The sequence below is a fragment of the Melozone crissalis genome, unplaced genomic scaffold (assembly GCF_028551555.1).
Source record: "Melozone crissalis strain CALT ecotype California unplaced genomic scaffold, PUWL_Pcris_2 ptg000013l_1, whole genome shotgun sequence".
In the NCBI taxonomy this organism is placed as follows: Eukaryota; Metazoa; Chordata; class Aves; order Passeriformes; family Passerellidae; genus Melozone; species Melozone crissalis.
The window spans coordinates 9,147,537-9,162,835 of NW_026535791.1; the positions used below are offsets into that span (position 1 = coordinate 9,147,537).

General features: G+C 34.2%; 1 protein-coding gene across 4 annotated transcripts in view; it reads left to right on the plus strand.

Annotated features, from left to right (window-relative positions):
• Positions 1 to 15,299, plus strand: part of NBEA (neurobeachin) — a 452,437-nt gene that overhangs the window by 406,519 nt on the left and 30,619 nt on the right. For all 4 annotated transcript variants that reach the window (XM_054272359.1, XM_054272360.1, XM_054272362.1 and 1 more), the window contains one exon: positions 1,230 to 1,397. In XM_054272359.1, coding sequence (XP_054128334.1) covers positions 1,230 to 1,397 — 168 coding nt within the window. The remainder of the gene's footprint in view (positions 1 to 1,229; positions 1,398 to 15,299) is intronic.

Genomic DNA, 15,299 nt, shown 5'->3' on the forward strand with positions numbered 1-15,299 from the left:
TTTAAATTCTAAATTCTTAAAAAGCTTTATTACATACAAAAGGAACATTAAAAATTAAGCATTTAAAAGTAAGGAAATGCTTTATTGCATGCTAGCATCTTGCATTCTAAATGATGTAAAAGTCCTATGGAAAAGATTATATGGAATGATGTAGTTGCTGATGTATCATTTTGAACATGCACAGTACAATATAATTAAGGACATGGCATTTTAAAATTATTTGTTGGGAAGCATGATTTGACACTAAATAGTATTAGTTAAATATTATTTAGCATTCAGCAATGTTAATGCTATTTTAATAATATTGCATTATGCATATGATGGCTTCTGATTTTGAAAAGGAAACAACAAAATTTTGTATGGTTGCCTGCAAGATTTCTTTATGGCTTTTTATAAAGAAAAAAACTTGCTGAACTTAAGCCCTTGAAAACTGAGCTACATGTCAGCTCTTAAGCCTGAGCCTTCCCATCCATTTTCATCAGAGATAATAGTCACTGGGTTTGGCAGAAAAGTGTCCAGTTTTCCACGAAAGCACAGAGGGTTCTTCTTCCATGAGGAGCATTACAGGGAAAATCTCTGAGGAATGGTTACATGATGATCCAGGCATGGCTTGCCTTGTCTGAGGCTAGTCCTGCTTGTGGGGTGGTGAGAAGGGGGCTGCTGCCAGTAAATGGCATGGCATGGTACTACAGCACCTGATGATTAGTTCTGAAGCAGCCTCCTTTTAATGTAAATGAAAAAAATTAATAATATTTTCCCAAAGTTTATCAGCTTGTAAAATCTGAAATTTCCTCAGAAAGACATGAAGCTCTGTCCTAGCTGGGAAGCGTTCATGCTGAGTAGTGGCAGTGTGATAAAAACAATGGAGGAATTTCCATTTTAGATTTAAGAGTAATTATAACTAGTTTGAAAATTAGTTGGAAGACTGCTTTTTTGAATTTACTTTCCCATTTCATTTTTTTCTTGACAAATTAACTAGCCTAATTGAAAAGCCCAGAAATTACTAAAATACTTGCAGCTGGGAGAAACTCAGTAGCTGAGAAGAAAATTAGCATGATATAAAGGTAAAGAAAAAAGATACTATCTTTTTGATGTTTCTCCCAATAGAATAAGTTAATTTTTTTTAATGTTTGAACAATTTCAAATCTATCAAATAAGTCTGAAGAGAAAATGTAGTGATGCCTGTTATGTTTTCTCAGTTACTTCCTAATCCTGAATGTCACTTGCAGGCCCTGGAAAGTGAGTTTGTATCATGTCAACTTCATCAGTGGATTGACCTTATATTTGGCTACAAGCAACGAGGACCAGAAGCCGTGCGTGCACTCAACGTTTTCCACTACCTAACATATGAAGGCTCTGTGAACCTGGACAGTATCACTGATCCTGTCCTCAGGGAGGTAGGTGTTTACTGTCATTTCATGCTAAAATTTACTGTCATCGCATAAGAAATGGTACTTTTTCCATCTTTCACTGCTGAACAAAATGGATGTGTTTGATTTGATTCAGAATTTAGGCCTCAGGTGATTTCAGAAGCAAATATGAATAAACTAGCAATGAAGCAAATGAACCTAATAGATTTAATATTCAGTTATGGTGTAGGAAATTACATTGCAATGTTTATTCGTTAATATAGCGTCTGCTATATTTTATAATTTACTTGTATTAAGTTCATTTAGCAGAACTGATAAACTAGAAAAAACCTGCATCATAGTCATAGAGAACAAAAGCCTAACTTTTACAGTCAGATGATGGTGAAAACGTGTCTGAGAAAGAATGTATTTTCTAGAGTGACTGCAGCAAATATTTAAATTATTTTTAATCACATGAAGTATAATCGAACTGTTATCAAAATAGAAAATGCTTTCTATTTGTTGTACATTCAAGTACTTATGTTTATATATGCAGATGAATTAAATGTATATATACTTTTGCAATATATACAAGTGAGTGTTTTAAATTAATCAGTAAATTTTAAAAGAAAATTGTTCTAGATATCCTGCTACTTTTCCTTCCAGTGACTGTATTTGTTTTCACTAAGACTAATAATTTTAATAATGGTTTTCTAGTACCTATTAATTTGCATGATGATTTTCCAGCAACATTCATTTGTTGGCTAAAACAATTGAAATTTGGTGTAAAGTGTGAGGAAGCAACAGCTGCTAGATGAGTACTGCTGTGATGAAGCTCTACACACAATCTTCCATTCCCCCAGATAGCTGCCATCTGCTGTATGCAAAACAGGAATAATGTACATTGCCAGGCAATGGGGTTTTGTTTGTTTGTTTGTTTCCAATCTTGCAGACAGAAATCTACAGATTTCAGAAAGAAGTAGATTCCAGAAAGCATTCATTCAGCTACCTACTGAGTTTTGTCATTTTGTTTTGTTTTGTTTTGTTTTGTTTTCTGTTTGGTTTTGTTTTGTGTTTTGGTTTGATTTAGGGTTTTGGGATTTTTTTTCTTTGGTTGGTTGGTTCTTTTTTACTAGTGCATTGCTACATTCTGTTACATTTGGTGATTTTTTAGGAGCTGAGCTAAAAAACCATTTAGACCCCAGACTTCCTAGAACTGGATTTTCACTACATGCACTGTAAAGCTTAGATTTTATAAACAACTAATATTTTCTTAGTTTTAAGACTGCCACAATTGCTTTGACTCCCCCTGCCTCAAATATTTAATGTTGACATCTGTATAATAATTTTCTGGATTTAAAACTTTGAGCATGAGAAGAGTCAGGCTCTTCTAGATATAAGAAGAAGCAATGTTTTTTAAAGTATAAAGCAGGTGTTCAGCACCATGAATACAAGGAATTTGCATGGCTTAGGGTCCTGATCTGCATGGGCAGACTCCTATGTCTTGACTTTTAGGGTCTACTCCCACAGGGCAGCTTGTAGAATTGAGGTCTGTCTGTCTGTCTGTGCACCTTATCTAACATCTTATGACATGATGAGACTCTTCAGCTCTCCTGGGGCTTTACTTGCTTGCATATCTTGTCATCAGAAACTTAAGAAAATTCATGGAGACAGTTTTGTTCACTCACTTGTACATCTAACCCATGACCTTTAAATCAATAACATGTAAACATCTTCTTAGGCAATTTACACTGTAAATTTCTAAAAGCACAACTTAATCTTCATTGCAATAAGTTAGATTTGTAAATAAATTTCATTGATAGCAATGAGAAGGAAAAATTACCAGAAAAAATAAATCCTCCTTATTTTTGTTATGCATAGATAATAAAGTTGTAAGCATCCATTTAAAAATACTATGCTTTTACTTCCAAGACATCTCAGGATTGTTGATTTTTGGTTTTTCATAAGAAAATTAAAAAATACTTTAAATTATTTTTAATCAGAATTTACAGTGCATGTTTAAATATAGATGGATTTAGACCTACTTTCTGTTTTCCTGGGATCTGTTTATGAAACTAGTGCACATTCTCTTGCCAATAATAAAGCATTTGACATCTTGATGATATAGAGGACCATGCATTTGATGGTCATGTTTCTGTTGACAGTATATATTATGAAGTTTTTGCTTTTTTGCTGTTGTTCTATTTGTGCTTGTTTGGGTTTGTTTGACTTTATTCTGACTTTTGGTAAATATTCCAGAAAATAAATTAAAATCAAAAAGATACTTTAAAAGCCTCTGAAGACCCCTTGTAAATACAGGAATTAAGGATAAGAACACCAGCACCTTTAAAATAGTGATAAAAATTATTTATCATATTTTACAGTGGCAAGTGGTGGTATCTGGCATTTTAATTTAGAAACACTGCAATTTAGAATTAATTAATTAATGTCCTGCAGTTATCCAGGAAAACGCATCTCTTAGTATCCAAATTCTCTTGATGTTTATTTTGTAAATAAGCTAAAATATTGTGGTCCTGTGTCACAGAAGATGGTGAATGTTCTTAATACATGGCTGTAAAATAAGCCAATCAATACAACCTTATTGGCAGCAGCCATTATCAGGCCAGTGGGCTCAAGTATGGCAGTAACTGTGGCCATAACTAATTTCATATTGAACTGAGTCCCAGGTGAATCTATCCAGTGAAATAAGTCTCCAAATAAAAAATACCCTCCCATTTAGTCTGAGCTGATTGAAAGATGTAATTTCAAAAGGTGGAAAGGGTGGTCACAGCCCTGTGATCTGTTTATGCTGTACCTTGGCCCTTTCACCCTTTACTTGAGCACCTCACTTAACCACTAAAAAATATGTTCTTAGCTTTCTGTGAAAAATATTAAAGTTACTTCTGTAGTCATCTATCTACACAAAAATATTCAGCAGTGGAACAACTGATCTCTGCCATTCCTTACATTTTTCTCATATGCTTTGGGAGCTCTCCAAGAAATCTCTACTGTTTTAGCATTGGAAAAAGGGCCATCCTGTGTTATTGTTTTTTGCAGACCTATTAAATAGCAGATTTTCCATCTGATTTTCTTTCTTCAGTTTCCATATAGAAAATTCCTACTGATAGAAACCATAATACTGAGATAGTTAAGTTTTAAATTACTTCAGTCTATGAAATCACATACATCTGTCCCTGGAATACCCTGGAATACCAAATACCTCTTTGGCAATTTAAGGTCTGCACTGGATGGGTAAAATAAACGGGTTTCATTTCAACATAATCAATTTGACTTTTTTAAACAACTTCCTAATTTCTGATACCACAAAAAATAATTGGTCATGATAGTTTACCTCAAGTTGTTACAAGGGCAACAGGAAAGTCCTGATTTACGTGCACTGTGTAATAAAAGTATAAAATTGAGTTTTGTGGTTTCAATCTTTTATCATTAGAAATTGGTAAATTCCTCAATTCTATCTGCGATAATACTCTCTTAGTCTCATATTGAAAAATTACTTTCATATTGTAATGAGGAGGAAAAAACGTGTAACAAAATAAAATAAACATTTTCCAGGCCCAAAATCCTTCTTTTTTTTTTTTTTTTTTCACTTCAACCTTTTTTAAAGTAAAAGCAGTGAGGTGGAAGCTTAAACTTGAACAGCTTAAGGATATTGATTCATTCTTACTTGACAGGTGGAATAATGGTTGCAGCACTAACCACAGCAATTACAGCATTAAAATGTCAAGAAATTAGAGGTCAGAATAACAGATAATTTTCTTCCTTTTGTCAGATTAAAAATTGACATTCTTTGACAGCACAGGATTTCTGGCTGAGACAATTATGACAGCTTAACTCATCTTGTACTTGTAAGGCAGTAATTGATAATGAACTTTACCATGACAGTCTTCTCCTGTGGAGAAACATGACAGAACATCCCTGGTACAAAGCCTGTATCTCTTTTTAATATGTAAACAGTAGTTATATTGGACATTAGATGTTATTTGGAATTGTCTTTACTGTTAGTTTACATCATAATCCAAATCCTTTTCCACTAGACAGACTTCGCTGACTTCAGGGAATTGATGCTGAGAATGCTAATATATAAAGAACAATATAGGAAATACGGTTTATTTATAGTTCTTTGATGTTGTGGCTCCACTTCTTTGGTAAAATGTAGTTCCTCCTCTGGTTTCTCCCAGAATATTTGTAGATTTTAGGAGCTCCTTTCTTCCCCAAACACCTGGCAATGAGGGCACTCCAAAATCGATTGACTTCAAGTTAGGAACTTGAATAACACAAAGTGTTGTGGTAGAAAGGAAAGAACACAGCCAGAAAATGCAATAGATGAGACAAAATTATTTTTATATATTACTACATTAATTTAATGCCTTGCAGATGAAACACAAAATAATTAAGTGGACAGCTTAGTGCATAAAAGTGCATTAGTGATGCTAATCACATGTAGTACTGAAAATACATCTAACTTGCAGAAAGGTACTATTTGGGTGTTTTAAATTGTTTTGGGTTTTTTTAAAATCATAGACAGATCCCTGTTTATTTCCTTTTTTTACACTTTCACCTTGTTTGTGATTAGAAATATTTTAAATTTTTTTTTCAGCTTTTGGTTTGCTTTGGACTTAAGGACAACTTTGTATCATCATTGTGTTGAGCTGCAAATCCAACTTAGCAGTGCAGTACAATGACTTTCCTGTGACTGTTGCATCTTCACCATATGCTTCCATCTCCCCAGTCCAGTAGGAATTATCGCAAGGACGTAGTAAAGCAAGGCAGTGTGAACCTGGTGGGCTCAGATATTTTTCCTGAGCACCTGTCAAGATACCTGAGCATACTTGCAACCCACACAGCAAATTGAAAAATGATTAAAATTGCTAGTGTTTGACAGGCAGTTGCTGTGCCCATAAACTAATCCTAGTAGGATAGTTTTTCTGGCAGCTAACAGAGCATATGGCCTATGCAATATTTATTTCTTTGGTGATGACTTGATATTTAGCATATTTAAATAATTTGAAAAGTCATAATGATGTGGTAGTCTTGCAGTGCTTTCAGCTACCCTCATTTCTGGGTTATATTTTTCCTCTTATATTTTCTTCTGTTATCTCTTTCTTTGATCTGACAGGAATAACAAAGCATCCCTCTGGATCTGCTATAGTGAAATATGCCCACAGGAAGCAGAGTAGATCACATCAGTTTTCACTTTTTTTTCCCTCCTTTCTTTTTTCCCCCCTCTTCTTGCTGAAACACTTTTTGCTACTACAGAGGGCTGACATGATAGGGCTGTCAAGACTCAGCAAGATAGATATATCTTTAACAAAGGGAGCTGCAGTCCTAGCCCTTCCCTGGTGACTGAACCTGGCAAATTTATGAGGAAAAAATTAACACACTATTCTAATAGCACTATATAACACTTCCAAGGTAACACCAGCCCTTGCCACCAAGTGCTTGTTCTTCCTTTCTCTCAGAGTTATTCATATTTATTCTGATTTAATTTTTAACTTGTTAAGATCTTTTTCTTCTGGGAGCTGTTTCTTTGATGTGACAAGAATATCAAAACCACCCCTGTGGATCTGCTTGATTGAATTGTACCCACAGCACTGGCCATTTGGCCATTTATATGTTCACTTATATTTAATTGTCTCCATACAAGGAATGGTCTTTGCTTCCTTACTAGGAGCAGTCTTGTTTAAACGTGAATATAGATAATGGTGAAATTAGTTGGAAGCTGCATTTGTATCAATCTGCTTTTTTCAAAGTTAAGTTAAGGAATTCAAGTAAAAGCTATCATCAAAGTAGAAATTATTTTCCTGTGTGCTAAGAGCTCTATTCTCTAAGAAATATGTATTGCATTCTATTGATTTTTGTCAAGAAATCTACTTCTTCTTCATTCCAAATAATGTTTTTTCCTCGACACACAGAACAAGGATTTTTTTTACAAATTTATACTGGTTTGGGGGAAAAAAACTTGACTATTTTGTACTATATTTGGCCTGTGTGTTTTATTGCATTAAGGGATTATCAACAGAATATTAATGGATTTTTTTAAATGGGAACATATGGGGATGTAATATAATAATTTGTATGCCTTTCTGGTGAGTTTCTGAGCTCTGTATCCTTCTCTGAGTGAAAAAGGGAGAGTTTTAATTTGCTGTCACTTTGTTATGATGACTCCCTGTAGATCAAGAAGCAAAACACAGGGACTTTTTGAGGGTACAATATTTATTTCTGTAGGTAAAGATTCTTGAAGAAGGCACAGAATATAAGAAAAGACAGATTCTATAAAATCAGAATATCCAATAAAGAATTAATATAAATTGCATGAGGTCAGTTACTATATAGTAATTGTCCAATGCGTAGGCTTCTACTTGGATATTAATGTGTGCACTTCCATATCTTTGTTGTTCAGGGAAAAGGGCTTTCAGAAGGTGTTTTCTTCAGAATCATCAAAACATTTTAAGTATGCATCCAATTTGACTATGAAATTAGTTATTGGGAGGACCTACCCTAAGTAACACAAGCCATTTATGACAATAAGTCAAAAATCATATTTGAATCCACAGGATTCCAATTTTAAAATGTCATTCTACCATTGCTTAAAACAATTATCCACAGTTAGATCAATGATTGATCTTGATATCTCCTGTTAATGAATGTGTTACATATGATAGCCAGTATTTCAAAGAATCTGTGATGATCTGAATTCATAACCATTCCTGGATCATGCTGTTACGTGTTTATGGGAATTCAGAACCTTTTCAGAATCAAGAAAAGACACAGTCTCTTAAATTAAAACAAGTGGCAATTGTTTGTGGCATAGAGGTGGGATTTTTGTCCAAAATTGCCCATTAGAAGGTTTGGAACTTGTTTACTTTTTATTGTACTTGTGATTAAAATGCTCTTTATCCAGGCAGAGCTAAGCACTGCCACTCAAAGAGCACCACCAGCTTTACACAGAGCATTCAAATGGAAGAGCTGATGGTAACTTATTAAGCTGATGAGACTTGAATCAGCCTATTTATTACATATTTCAGGTCATTCATTCATCTATACTGCAGTGAGATTGTAAATAACCCATATTCCAGAAAAATACCTTCTAATACTTCAGCCTACCTGAAGTACTATTTGGAATAAATTGTTTTGCCCATTCTCATCTACATTTAAAATTCCATGTGCATTTCAAACCCTGGAGTCTTACCCAAACTGAGCTTAATGTTTTGCTGATATGGAAAGAACATTAACCACAATTGCTCTCTTTTATTGCAGAAATATATAAAATACAGGTCTTGTGCATGAAAATTTCTTCTTTATTGTCTGGGGTTTTTTGTTGTTTTTCTCCATATGGATGACAGGTGCCAATTATTGATTTTTAAAATTAGCAACAAACATTTTCACATACACTTAAAGTAATATTTTATGCAAGGGAGAGAGATGTGAAAATAACTGCAGCCAATTGTAACAGAAATAGCTGGAAGGGGCTTCTTTTTTCCTATTAGCACAGATTTCAGTTGTATTATGCTGTCATTACCTCAGCATAAATTAACCATTATTCAAAACATTTCCCACAGAGTAGTTTATTGGAACAGATATTACTCAGTCTAAGTATCTAGTCATTCACTTAGAAAGATGCAAAGCTGAGCTTTCTAAATGTTTTAAACATATTGATAATGTGCCTCTTTAATGCCATTTTGAAGCCTGTGTACAGTATATCTATATTATTGTTTTCAATTTATGTCAAGAACAAAGTGAAGTTTTGAGGAATGTGTTCTGGGAAATAACCCAAACAAAATTATTTCTTTATAAACTAAAACTTACAAATAACTGAGAACATTTATTTTAAATGTAACAGTATAACCTTGTTCCAAAACCAAAATTCTAATATACACTGAAACCTGATGAATACTATACACGACACCTTTCAGTATGTACCTTTTACCTATTCCACATCAGTCCTTTTTTAGATGAGAGTTTTGAAGGTTTGCCTGTTCTCTGAAATAGATCTTATGTCCAGCAGTGGATAAATTGAAGGCTGACAGATGGCTGGAGCCTCATCATAAGCACAATTTGTAGTAAAGAGTATGGGCTTTCAAAATCTCAGTGCACCTTCTTAAGGTGGGAACAAGACAGATGATTTGTGATAGAAAGATGGAGCTGAGAGCGAAGAAATAAGCCTGCATTTACTTTCTGTTCAGATGAAAAATGAAACCACTAATGTTATATTGCCACATTCTTTATTTTGTTTTATTTAATTAACAAGAAAAAATTTTATTCAAGGGGTTTGAAATTTCTTTTTGTCAAAGCACAAGTAGAACATGAAGTCACATTTTTCATTTTCTATAGTAACATGTTTATAAAACAAGAATAAAATACACATACTAGATACTGTGGTTTTCGGAGCCTGTTCTGCTTTCCAAGCATTAAAAATGTCTTCAGTCATCATGTTTTATTTCAATAATAAACCAGAAGAAAAAACATCACAGCTAAAATGCATTCTTTGATGATTAAGTACCCTTTCCTCTTTTATTAGAGCCCAGCTTTCAGAAGGCCTGTTCTGCTCTTTACTTCCCTGTTTTTCCTCATTTTCTTTTGTGTTTTCCTGAAGGGGAAGTTCTTAATTGTAAAACTAAGTAGAAATAAATATGATGTGTATGTTCTACACTGAAACATGTGTAAGTCATTCTTCTGGCAGCAAAGGTCACTAATTATTTGAGGTATTAATAACATCTATTTTCCACAACAATTATATTCTCTAGACTTAAACTTATACCTTCATTTATTTACTTCTACATAAAAGATGTCAAGTCACTTAGCAGATCAAAGGACTACTTGCTTAAGATTATCTGAATTCTTTTCAGCTATTGGCAAAATTGCTGCAGGGTATGAACAATTGCTAATAGAGCCCCTTTCTTTCAAGTTGGTTGAACTTCCTCTTGGTGTGTTATTTTCTATGTGGGTTTACTAAAAAGATCTCAGAGAGTTCAGGGAAGAGCATCCTAGTGATGAGAGTAGAAGACTGACTTAGGGACAGGATTTCAAGAGCTTGACAGAAAATAAGAGTCAAAGGAGATGTGTGGCAGAAAGGCAGGAATATGGAGAGTTGCTCATGCCAATGTATATAGGGATATTTTTGGGTCTGGTGCCAGATTAATTAGCACTTACAGGGTCAAATTTGGATATGAAAGTTTACACATCATTGCAGAAATTTCCAGAGGTCTTTAGGCTGTAATTTGAGTGTACACATCTCATAAGAGATATTGTAGAAGCTTCATAAAATGGATCGTCTTAAACTCTAGTGAGCAAGCACTGTGAAAATGGAATTTTAGGAAGAATGTACAATGTGGGAAGATGGAAAAATTGTGGCTTTTTTCACCTGTATCTTTTATTTTGTTATGTTTTGTTATGGTGATAGCTTCAAGCATAACAGGAAAACAACTGTGTTGTAAGTAACTGCATTATTCTGTGCCCCCCTTGACTACATTAACTTCCATTCTATGTTACTGTGATTTTTTCTGTTTTCTGGTTTTTTCTGTTTTAATTCAGGAATATATTTTAAAAAATTTAGTTTCTGAAAAATTATTGTAGAATTTGGTTTTTTAATTGATTTATCATGGCTGAAAATTTTGCCAGACAGCCAGGTCTTTGAAGCCCTTCATTGTTTAAGACCCTGTGTGAGTAGTTGATGCTTTGGTGATTTAAGTAGACCAAAGTCAGTAGGTTTAAAATTTGTGGTCAGTAGGTGTCCTGAGCATTTACCATGTATAGAATGCTATACAGCCAGCATAGTTTGCTACAGCTCCTGCAACCAAAACCAGTTGCATGTAATTGACTCCAAGTCACAAAAATTAAATATTGTCCTAAATACTTACGGTTCATTATTTATTTCTTATATTGCCAAATTTGTCTGGAGGTGACACAAAATGTGGAATATTTTTACAGAATTTAATGCAAACATATGTATTTCCTAGAACAAAAGGAGGAGAGTATAGAGGAGGGAAATGTAACTGAAATGGAAGAGTAAGGAAAAAACTTGGGGCTTTTTCTTAAAAAAAGGATAAATTCAGTTGATGGACAGAAAAATAATGGAAGAGGTGGAATTACTCCCTCCCAAACTAGGCTGTCATTGCAGAAACTTTACCTGCATTTATTGTTTATTTTTTAAAGGTTTAGTTGTTAATTTTTAGAGGCTCACAATTTAGCTGTTAAAATAAAAAGCAGGGTTTAAATCATCTGTAAGCATGCACTGTGAAAACTCCTAGTCACAAAAAAAATTAATTAGAAAAAAATGGATGAAGTTTCAAAGTTTCAGTAAAAACTCCTACTGGTATTACTGTTGCCTCTTTATGAATTGGATGCCTATGCTTAAAGGACTTTTTGCTCCTCAAAATTACTATTAAAAACATACAGTGTCTTAAACAAAATAAAAGACGAGGAGAACTAATAAATAGAATTAAACCTCATGAGGTCACAAAACAATTTTCTCTTCTGTCTGTACAGAGTAAAATTTTACAGTGTGTAAGAGGCAGTGCCCTATTTGGATGACATAAGCATCCCTGAAAACCCATCCCAAAAAATTGGGAAATAGCCCAATACTACTTCCTTGGCTTCAATCCCAATTACTCCGCAAGGATTTAACAAGTCTAGGGTGCTTGTATTTTATTCTCATCCTGGTTAGCTTTTCCTTTTTTTCTGGAAGCTGTGCGGGAAGCAGCAAGCCAAGCTCTTTCTGCTTCTGTGACCATTCATGGCTCATGAAATAGACATCCATCTTGAAAGTCAGGGATCCTTCAGAATTATTCAGTCCCAGCATTTCCTCAAAAATACCATGTTTTTTTTCACTTGCTGCATTGGCCTGTTGAAAGCTGTGAGTGGAGGTTAGGCTGACTGCTTCTTCTTTCCAGACCAGGCTGTGGAATACGGACAAAGATACTCAGTTTTGCTGTTTTGTCCAGACTGCAGTTTGCTTCATGTGTTTCTCCCCACGAGATCTTTATGAACAGCAGAAGTTTCTTTCTTCTGCCTCAGTGGAGAGGAAAATAACAAGGAGTTTTTCACAAGTGCCTTCTCTCTTTTTTAGCTTCTTTACTCGTGCACAGAATCTGGAGCTTTATTACTGTAGGACTATGAATGTGTAATACCACCATCTTAATTTCCACAGAATAACTAGGTTCTGCTTTCAGCACATCATTCTGGTCAGTATAAATGATCACGGATCAGTGATGTGTGGGTTTAAGATCTTTTAAAAATTATTTTTAAATACTAGAACCAAGAGCAGTATCAAGTTTTTGTCCAGATTAAAGCCTTGCATGTGGCATAGAGTTTAACTTGACAGGTCAGGGTAAGAATATTATTTTCTCTGTTTGAAAAGAAATTATAATGGGGGATGAAGGAAAGAAATGGAATTGCGTGGGAAGGTGGGCATTTACAGAACTCCTGTCTTCTTGAGAGAGGGAGTAGGATAAGACAAATGAACAATAAAAAGAGGAAAATAATAGAATAGACATTTGGAGCTTTTGTTGAGGAGGAGAAGGAGGAAGAGAAAGGGTTAGAAAGACAGTCATTGGGAGCCTTATAGAAATGAGGGAATTACCATAGGAACAGACAGCTCTTGGTGTGGTTAATGGAGAGAAATTATATTTGTGGCCTTCCCAAAACTTCATGGGATTTTTTTAGTCTTGACCTGTGGAACTTAGTTTTTAACTAGTGAATTATCTGAGATATTGCATAGGATAATCTAGTTAGGCATCTCTAAACAAAAACAGAGGCTTTATTTTACGTACTTTTGACTTGTAAAATTTAGCAGGCTTTTAAATGCAGTTGATGGTGTATTGAAAAGTACTACTGGCAATTTTTAGCCTGACACAGCTGGAAATTCGGTCTTTCTTGCTGTAACACACTGACATTCACATGAGGAAACAATTGTATCATTCCAGACAGAAGCAGTGGTTTTGTATTTTTTTAAATGCCTGTAAATTTTAGTGACTGCCAACCAGAGGATGCTAATTAAAGTTATCTTTTTTTTTTTTATTTTATTTATTCTTTTACTTTATCTTTTGTAGAGTTTGAAAATCTGTAATGGTTCCTATGAGAAGAGAATCTATATTTAAAAATTCAGAAGACTTTTTATTTCTTACTCAAGAAAATGTAACAAATTTATCTTTGCTTTAGAAATAACCATTACTGGAGATAGTGCACTTAGAATCCTAGGAGCCTTTTTAAAAAGCAATGTGTGTTTCATGAGTTTCCTCTGTTTCCTCTGTTTAAAAAAATAAAACCCAACAGACCCAGATCCCAAAGATCTAAAAATATAAATTAAGGTTTCATCATCCTGGCTTGTATTTCATATGCAAAAGAGAAAAATAAATTAGTTAAAGGATAGCATAATGGAAACACTTGGCTTAAAAGCAAAGACTCCTGAGTAGGAGTGACAAGAATATGTAAAAGCTAAGACTGTAATGGTAGAATTTTTTTAAAAGAAAAAGACAGATGCCGACAAGAATAGCTTCTAAAGGAGTAGAAGTAACAAGAAGAGCTTGAGTTTCCTGAAACTTTAAACCAGCACTGCAAACTCAAGAAGAGTTTGGGCAGATGAATTGATCATGTTCACTCTGAACATGATGTTCAGAGCCAGATCTTGCTAAGGCCTAAGAGTGAGGACTTTTTCTTAGTAACAGGAGTTATACAATGGGAGGCACATTGAGGAAATGCATCTGATTTGGTTTGGTTTGCAAATACAAACTAGGACACATCTGCAATTTTGTACGTTGAAATGCTTTGATTACCATCCTATAAAGGAGTAACACAAAGGAGTAGTATCAAAAGGGAAATTCCATGTTGCAGGTGTACCTTTTAGTAATTTGCATTGCAGAATCAAGATGTCAAAGAGAAGTTTGTTCCAGAGTTCTAAACACTAGATGGGAAAGGTCATCTAGACTGGCCTCTCACCCAACAAATCACATAGAGCTTTTGCCCATTTACCTTTTTGAATCTAACCATGAGGGTTGGTGTCTGAATAATGAAGAGGATATGGAAGTCTTTCCTTATATAGGTAGAGTTTAGGTGATAATAAATTATTTCAGACAGTCACCTTAAATATTTATAAGCCAAAAACAACAGCAATTTTTTTTCATTTTAAAAGAAATGAATGAATGTCTTTGGAAAAGATGAAATTGTTTTTCAAATTGAGAGGAATCCTTGTTTCTGAGGTTGCTCATTAGGTGCTTATTGAGAAATGATTAAAGGGCAAATTTCAGTATCTAAAAATAAAAAATTCTGATTGCCTAATAGGTTTCAAAACCTTAAATATATGTCAAAACCTTAACTATATGTCATTAAGTCACATATTTGATGAATTATTGAATCATGCTATTATATCTCTTAGGAATTAATTTAGCAGTAAAACATTTTTTAATCTTTGTGCTCAGTGACTTAATGATCAAAGAAAGCAACATTTTGTTTTACAAACTTAATACAGATTTGAAAGAATGATTACAAAACAATGATTTCATTTGGCATGACTTCAATGAACACAAGAGTTTCACTAAATGTTACCAATCTATATGGGACAGAAATAATTACAAACATGAACATAAGAAATACAATGGTTCAACTGAAGACAATAATGGCATGAAATGAGAATAATAAAATGGTTTTTATGTGGTGGATGACCTCATTACTTTCTAAAGCTACCTGAGAAGGGAGTGGAGAGGGAGTTGCTGAGCTCTTCCCTCTGATTTTCAGGGACACATGAAAATGGTTCAAAGCTATGCCAGGGGAAGTCTATACTTAACATTAGGAAGCTTTGCTTTTCTGTGTGTGTGGTCAGCCACTGGAACAGACTTCCTAGGGAGGTGGCCGATGCCTGAAGCCTCCCAGTGTTTAAGAGGCATTTGTGTGATGCCCTTAACAACTTTCTTTATCTTTTGGTCAGCCCTGAAGTGG